At 34.3% G+C, this 9,374-nt stretch overlaps 1 protein-coding gene across 12 annotated transcripts in view; it reads left to right on the forward strand.

The window, feature by feature from the left end:
• The window catches only part of LOC117101022 (transcriptional regulator Erg-like), a 45,568-nt gene that overhangs the window by 8,512 nt on the left and 27,682 nt on the right, over window positions 1-9,374 (forward strand). For 8 of the 12 annotated variants that reach the window (XM_033240880.1, XM_033240885.1, XM_033240884.1 and 5 more), the window contains exon 2: window positions 5,400-5,778. In XM_033240880.1, coding sequence (XP_033096771.1) covers window positions 5,400-5,778 — 379 coding nt within the window. The other 4 variants (XM_033240882.1, XM_033240878.1, XM_033240881.1 and 1 more) reach the window with 4 other exon arrangements.

Here is a 9,374-nt window from a genome sequence, read left to right on the forward strand (position 1 = left end):
ATATATATACGTAGCACCGTTAACACAATAGAAATATATATATATATAGGCCTATATATATGTATATATATATATATTTATATATAAAGTAGGCATTAATAAGGTGGTAAGCATCATGTATGTTCCCAGCGAAATATATGTAAATATAGACATTGATACGATAAAAAATCATACACAGTTGACGTATTATAGGAACATAATTTTATTAGGCACGAATATTACGTCCTGTCCTCAGGACTTTCTCAACGTGAATGAGACAATAGTATTATTTTCTACTGTTGTCTCATTCACGTTGAGAAAGTCCTGAGGACAGCACGAATTTTCTACATGTATGTTTGTATTTTACTTATGCTATACTTCTATAGTATATCCAGAGAGGAGTTTAGTGCAGTTTATAGCATGAATAGGTCCTTGATTATAGTAATTATAATAGTAATGTCATAATGTTGCTGGGTACTAGTTATCTAGATATTAGGCTTATCACTACTATCATTATTGTTTTGTATTATATTTATTTTTATTATTGTTTCATTAATACTACTATTATTACTATTATTATTTAATAGTACAGTATACAAATTAAACATGTTCATACTTTACCATTTGTGAATAATAATCAGCAGCAATAAATGTTGAGAATCACCTGGAAACAGAACTTGTATTTAAAAAAGAAGGTCGTTTCTATGGTTACACGTCAGCACGTTTTTATTCGCTAGTTCAAGTGACAAAAGGTTTGAATAATTTAAAAACATTGAATATGGCAATCGTTACCTTGTTCAGTACGAACAGGTGTTTGATTGGAACAAGTGAAGTAACGGGCCATTGATGGAACTTTCCGTAAGTATTGTTGTGTTTCCTGTAATTCAGTTTCTCGGGTTTAGCTGTAACATGTTGCGTGTAACCGGCAGACCAAACGGCATTAACTTGTCTAACAGAATACACCGAAACACCTCATTTTGCATTTTAGATTTTTGTTTACATCACATATTCGTTTGGGGCTAGAGTGCTTTTAAATTTTGCGCTTTAATTGTTATTTAATTTATTGTAAATATTTTTACCAAAATTATTCCAAACAGTCTGTGATATTTAGCGCATTGCTACTGGACGTATGGACATATTGCAACACACGATTACAAAGGTTAGATATAATGAATTATGTATATGTAAATTAGAATTATGTTTAAATATTGTTCATATTTAATATATATTTGTTAAATTGGATTTTGAGTTTTCCTAATGATAATTCTTGAAGCCTGAAGGGATACACTCGTAACACAATATTGTGAAGTTTACCTTCATGACCATTGACATTATTATGAGAGACTGGAGCTTGAAGTTTTACTTATTTTACAACAATTCGCACGTTGAGGGCTGAATGTTTTGAGTTACCTGAAGCTGGAATCTGTTTAGTTATGCAACAGTCCTCGTTGTTTATAAATTCTTCATTCTACACTGATTTTTTTAGTGGGGTCCTTCGGGTGATGAGTTGGGCAGCATACCGGCAGGCAATCCCCTGCTTCTTTAAAAGATAACGTGTATAACGTGTTCATTAACGTGCACGTGGGCCATATTGCACACGGGACCAACGGCTTGAATGTCTTACTCGAAAGACGCTGTGCTGTTGAAACTTGCATTTTAACTCTCCTGCTGAAAGGATAGAAGAAGATAGAATTGAAACGGGCACCAAAGATCTCTACGTTACAGCATACAGACAGTAATTTAAGTACCACCATCTTACCCAACTGATATAAGACCTAAATATATTGTTTATTGCCCTCCTCACCCGCCCTTAACGCACTGAAAAAATAGAGGAGGCAAAACAAAAAAACTTTAAAAAGGGTTTTTTTTAGCTTTTTTCTTTACATATTAAAAAAAATGTGAGTGAATTGTTCTTTATTTTTTTGCTAGATGCCCTACAAAGTTGTCTAAAGTTGTTGTCTGATGAATATTATTGTCATTCTAGGTCTACATTCATTCCAAAATGTCAACTGTCGGTTATTTTTTATTCCACTTGCTGATTAATCTTGAAAAAAAAATCTTTTTCCGCCCGCCCCTGTATCATTTAAAAAAAGAAGGGCAAACAAGCAATTAATTGTTTCAGGACTAATCTGCTCTCTGTACGTTGATGCCCCCCTTCCCCCGCACGCATTCCCCCGAACCACCCAGCTTATGATCATGTTGCACGCTGATACCTCTAATGATGAGCTCAAAGGAGCTGGAAGATTTACCCTCATGATATCTCGTTTATGTCCCCTAACGATGAGCTCGCTGCAGCTGGAAACGTTGTCCTCATGACAATGGCTTAACGTTGATGTCCCCTAATGGTGGGCTCTATGGAGCTGGAAGTGTTACCCTCATGATGCAATATATACACGTGTATGTCCCTTAATGATGAGTTCACTGGAGCTGATAACGTTATCCCTAAGACACATTGATCGGACGTTTATGTCCCCTAATGATGGGCTGTCTGCAGCTGGACGGGTTGCCCTTACGGCACATTCGCCAGTTCAGTGCAGACTTGAAGACTGCTTTAGTGTAAAATGCTGGTGCGATTGAGGCTATTTTTCACCAAAACCCACTTAAAAACTTCAATAATTGGTACCTTAACAAATAGATTCTGGTATAGAGTTCCCTTTTCTGAGTGTTCGGGTATGAAAGACAGCCTACAATAATCCCGGCTTGATTTTGGAATAATGATAATTATTATTAGGCTTATTATCAATTAGGCCTATTTATTTTTGTGCAAGTGAGGATAATTTTTCCCAAAACCCACTTAAAACTTGAATAATTGGTAATTTTACAAGTAGATTCTGGTATAAAATTTTTTTCTGGATGTTCGACGAAAGAAAGACTGGAAAAATCACATTATTGTTATTATTATTGATTTCGCAATATTATAGTCCATTACTATACGACTCCTTTAAGATTTGTGTTGGTATACACTAATTAATTTTGGTTTCCAAATTTTGCTTGCAGGCGATAAGGTTTGTGGTGGCTCAAATGATCCGTCTTTAGCCTTTTTGGTGTCCTTCATATGCTTAAAATATTTACGAAGCTGTCATTATACTATAACTGTCCTTTACTTTCCACAGTCAGCAAAACCCAGTGATACGCAATTGCAGTTGCATTATAGAATTTTGTAAGCCGGAAGGGTTGGATAATTTACAAGACTCGTTGTTTTCCTGGCGCTCTCTTAAATATCTTCCTCAAGACTTCCCGAATGTAAATGATAGATAAGCCAGCAATAATTGCTGTTTCCACCCTGACATAAATTGGCCCGTGTTACAAATGAACAACATTCTGAATACGCTTGTTTATTTATTTTATTTCTTTAGTATGAATACAAAAAAAACATTCAAGGGTAAAATTAAAAATAGTACTGAAATTGCAACATATTTCCATTGTTAACTTTGGATTTCGTTAAAGGGGTCAATTTTCTTTTAGTTGAGGTTATTTAGATTTACAATGTTTGTATAATTCCATTTTTACGATCATTTAAAGAGGTTTAAGGGTAATTCGCACACACACACTGGCATGATACAATAATTATAACACATCTTTATTAAGTGTGATCAGACCTTTAGTTATAACTGATACTGTATTACATAATGAAACACTCATTAGTTCACACGTGTTCATTTGTGTACTTAAATATCAGTGATAATAATAATAATAATAATAACAATAACAATATTTTTAAGAAGTGAATATTCTACAAAAGGCTTAATAAAAAATTCAAAACAAGGAAAACAAAGTTTGAGAAAATAAGGTAATTGTGTGCAATAGAATTTTGGTAGAAGGAAGTATAGAGGAACTTAACTGGTTAAGCAGAAATGACGATTTCCTGTGTGTTTCCTGTATAGTCGAGTCATTGTTAGCGTCATGTGGACTTGAGTTTTCCTGTCCAAACGATCGCGTCTTCTTCTTTCGACTGCTACGTTCAAGGGTTTCCGATACAAAATGGCAGGGCATACGGTAAGAACCATATATTGGAAATATATTTAGGTACATCAAATTAATTATTATATATGGCCTCCTTGGTTAATATCAAGTAGGAGACTCGAGGTCGGATCAAATTTAGGGCGACTTTACTATATCGCAATTTTCTCATATTTACTGCTTTCTATTTACATATCTGTCTTAGCAATAATGCTGGAGTTTATCCCTCTATTTTTATGCTATATAATTATAATATTATATATTGCTTATATATTACACATATATATATATATATGTATATATATGTGTGTGTGGGTGTGCGTGTGTGTGTGTGTGTGTGAGGGGAGGAGTATTATAAATGTCAAATATTTATACAATAGGATATGTAAATTTTGTTAAATCCATTTAGAGAAAAGGCCTTCGTGATCTGATTATGTTTTTTTGACACCTGTCTTTTGTCATCTTTTGAAACCGATGGCTTTAGAGTTTCTTAGTTTGACAGTTACATTATTTACACTTTAATAACTATTTCTTTCAATCATTGTACCATATGTATATTTAACTTACAATTACATAATCATTGGTTTCGTACTTTAACAGATAATGCATAACGTTTAAGCCGCTTTCCAATGATAGTCCTCTCTTTATTTAAGCGCATTCGTAAGCATTTCACAAATCAATACAATCATTGTCACTACAATCTTCACTACCAAAACCAATGCCAATAATTATAATGAAGATAAAAATAATTATAATGCTAATAATTATGATAAAAATAAATTTAATTAAAATATAAATAATAATAATCTTAATAATAATAATAGGAATATAATATTAATAATAATTGTAACTTGACGTTACGCTTTACAATACATTTTTATTTACTTTTTCATCCGTTTTATAATTTTATTTAGTTAAGCATTCGATTCATCATCTTAAAACTGGATTATGTCAATTGCTACAACTTTAATTTCCATGAGAAATAAGTCCAAGTATTATTCTTCCTTTCGTCTGTTATGGTAACCACACGGAATTAACATAAAGCATTTCGTATTTTTTGATTTAAGTTTACCTTGTTTCTTTGGTTTTTTATTAATTTTATCACGCATTCATTAATATTATGAGGTAACTTATAAAAGAAACTTACATAACATTCGTCCTGTTATAAGTAAAGATAGATAAGATGCCTTCGCTCTTGCTAGATAGCTTCATAGTTTAAGTTATAGCTTAGCACGTGCGGAGTTACCCTTATTGATTATCCGTTGTCGAATTATTCAATTTCCTGGTTTTCATGAATTTCCTCCTATTTTGTCACTCTTTCATAAACAGGAGGTTTGTGAATCGGTTTGCCCATGTTCACAACAAGCGGCAAACAACAGGACATGCTTTTAACGAATTGTTTCCATTCAATTTATATTTGATGTTGAAGCAGCTTTAATATTGTGCCCTGTTTCTTATAGGAGGCACTGTGTGTTGTCGGTGAAGATCAATCTATGTTTGAGGCTAGTTACCAACAACAAGATACCAAACCATCTATTCAACAAATTGAGTCTTTACAACCAAAAGCAAAAGCTGCACCTCTTACACCAGTTCAAGAGCCGCAGTGGAATTCGTGTGTAACAACTATGAAACAAGAAGTTGACACCGATGGTGTAGCGGGAGCTAGGGTAGACTCGGAGAGCCCCCTTGACTGTAGTGTTGGTAAGCGACAAGGTATGACTGAGCCACAAACAGCACCACCTTATCCATGCCCACCTTATACTGCTACTGCAGAGGACAGACCACGGTCACCTCCTCCAAATGTGACTACTTCAGAGAAGCGAGTCATTGTGCCCGCAGGTACGTATTACGTATTTGTTGTATGTTAATTGGAGTATATGAAATATACCACATTCGCAATGCTGAACAGTGTAATCAAATTATGTAAATATTACATAACACAAACACACACATACTCTCATTCAACTAACGGATAGAATTATATTATGTACTATCTATTATATTTATTTTCCCATGTATCAAAATGGTTATCTAATAGCCTAATCGATTTTAAAATACAGTACTATAACTATAAATGTTAGTATCTATAAAGCATATAAATTATATAGCCAATAGTATTGTAAGTATTTAAACTAGCAGTAGGCAAACATTTTTTTGTATCCTTGAAAGATTGGTTAATGTTACACATGCTATATATGTAAAGCTTAAACTCTGCATTGGCAGATCATCATAGTATATATAGGTCTATAATCAATCAAATTTTGCTGCTTGGCACTGGGCACAAATTTATAGCTTGTAGATAATATATATACTGTCTCTTATACACATCTTGTTGGTATACACTAATTAATTTAAGGTTCGCTGCTTAGCACTGGGAACACAATGTATAAATCAAGTAGATAATAATACAGAGCTCAAAAGCATATAGGAGCATGATGTTATAGTTTGTATCAAACATAGTTCATCAACGAAAGTTCCTTACTAGAAACTTTCGTTGATGAACCATGTTTAGTACGATTTATAACATCATGTTCCTATATATATGAGAACTGTAATATATATATATAAAATCACTGCAAGGCACTTTGACTTGATTGAGACATTGAAATTTATTCATAAGAAATTTTCGGTAGCTACGCATGCGCAACACCATCTTTCCGGATGTTCGTACTAAAGTAGAGAACGCACCTACCTTCCTACCCTTTCCGGCTCTTTGTTTACTATGATAACCATATCATTCTATATATATACTGTCTCTTATACACATCTTGGGTGTGCGTGTGTGTTTAGAACACAAGTTTTATTCAATGTTTTGAATAAAATTTGTGTTCTAAGTCAAGTCTACCAAGTCGTTGACATCTCATCGTCTTTTTCATTGAGTTATATATATATATATATATGTTGCATATATGCATATGTTTCTAGCCGTACCTATTGTGTAATGGAGTGTATCTGGTCGTATTTAAATCTGTTCAACCATGAAGCCTCCGTGGTCTAGGTTCGAGTCCCGCCAGGGGCATTACATTGCACAATTTCTTTATTCATTTATTTACAGGACTACATTCGTTGAGAGCTATGCTACACGATGTATTATGTCCTTTATTGGAACAATGTATTTACATTTCTTTGATGATTTATATATCATATATATATATATATATATATATGTATATATATATATATATATATATAATGTCTTCACTCTTCCGCTGACAGTTTTCAAAATCTGCAACTATACCTCTACCAACGAAAGGTGATCTTTCTTTACTATCGAACTACAGAGGAATCACAGTCTAACCTCTTGCTTCGAAGTTGTACAATAAAAAACATCTCTCAGCATGTTAATCCTATCCTTAGACGTAACAAAAATGGTTTTCTTAAGGGCCGATCAACTACTCAACAATTTTGTGCCGTCAGAAAACTAATTGAAGAGCTGAATATTTCTGACATGAAGGCACATTTTGTTTTTGTTGACAGCTTTTGACAATGGTAACCGGAAAGCTATGTTGCATATCCTTTTTAATTATGGGATTCCTGCAGAGATTGTCGAAGCTATTTCCATTATATATTCAAATCATTTGATGGACAAACAAAGACTTTCCCACCACTGCTGGAATCTACAAAGTGACACATTGGTCTTTACCTTTGTAATGTTAGTTGACTACATCCTTAGGCAGTAATGATACGTTAAATTATTTGTAAAGACATCATGCCCAACAACACAAGCAGATAAAAGGGCAAATACTTGACAGATCTTGAATATGCTGACGATATAGCACTTAGATCTATGTTATTACAAGACACTAAAATCTACTGACAACTTTAGATGATGCTTCAGCCAAAGTGGATATCATTCTCAATGTCACGAAGCCCAAATTAATGACTACCAATAGAGAGGAAGACGAAACACCAATCTTATCGGGGGTAGGGGCGGTGTTGGTTCAAAATTCAGTAAGATGAAGGACTTAAAATAAACAGTTAAAACGGATTTCTGTGTAGCAAGGCCTACAAGAAGCTGCATATCATGCGGCCGTCAAAGATATTTAAAAAAAAAAAAAAAAAAAAAACCAAGCTTGCTCTTTTTAGAGCGTGTGTAGAAAGCATCCTTCTATATGAAAATAAAACTTCGACCATGAAAAAAAGACCTTCAGGACAGACTTGATCGAAGGTTCAAAAATATATCCTAGCGCAAACATAAGACCAAAAAAGTTGTTTACGATGGCATTCATCCAATCTCAGCCATCCTCTCAACGCCGAACCAGATTCATGGGTTGGGGCGGGCCGTCTCCGGACCCCCTAATGTAATGTTGTCTCTCGATCGCCCCTCCCTCTTTCGTATATCGCAGGATTCGCCTTACCAAGAATCAGATAGTTTTGATGTTCACTTCGCATGGGGCTTCCCGCACGTCCGGAAGTTCACTCAACTATGTTGACTGTGTGGCAAAGAACATCAATTAGCAGACATACGACTTGCCAACACACACTCACGGGTGACAAAGTACCTTGGCGACGCATTGAGCACTCTTTCTCGGATGAAAGTAAGTAAAACAAAATTACCTCATCTGTTTACACTAAACCTAAAGGCAGCCATAGGTATCTCGATGTAAATAGCGCACATCCCATAAAAATCAAAACATACATATACAGTCATACTCACGAATACAGAATTTGATAAACACATCAATATACTAATACACTAAGTAAAGCTTTGTCTACACTGTCCAATTTTATGTGTCAAAAAATGTGATGTGTCCATATATGGGTACGATGACGTCATATCACATACTATCAAATTGTATAAAAAAAGTTGAACGTGTTCAACTCATTTTTCATCACATTTTATGTGACGCTTTTTTTGATGAAATTTGGTAGAGTAGACAAAGCTTAAGCAGCAAACTTCCCCATAATATAGGCCTATTATACCCTATCATTAAAGTAGGCCTATAGTCCAAAACAAAATCACGCCAGAAACTACTTGAATACAAATACAAATCGAACACGATTCATTATACCTTAGTCTTTGACAGCATCTGGATCCAACTTCTCGCCAAACCTATCACCCAGGATTTTCGTATTCTCTCTGACTGTACTTCATCCAGTTAGGACGCAGTAAAATACAAAATCCCATGCATGCCGACAATCTCCTATCCTTAACTCGCTAGTTAATCTTCTAAACTCCCCTCATAATAGTATTTTAAAAAGCAGCCACAAAAGACCATTAGAGACAATGTTATAGGCTTTCCTGTAGCTCAACATTTTAACCTATCTAATCACTTAATTAACCTTAACTTCATTTTAGTAGCTACAGATTTTCAATAAGTTATCGATAGACGATGTTGAGAATCTTTCTTTCTTTCTTTCTTTCACTGGATCCCATAATTTGTACATCTGCATGATGTAAAGGTCTACTTTCTACTTGTCTCTTATACACATCT

Source organism: Anneissia japonica, unplaced genomic scaffold, assembly GCF_011630105.1.
Source record: "Anneissia japonica isolate Jap-2015-1 unplaced genomic scaffold, ASM1163010v1 scaffold1785_len1016330_cov206, whole genome shotgun sequence".
Classification (NCBI taxonomy): domain Eukaryota; kingdom Metazoa; phylum Echinodermata; class Crinoidea; order Comatulida; family Comatulidae; genus Anneissia; species Anneissia japonica.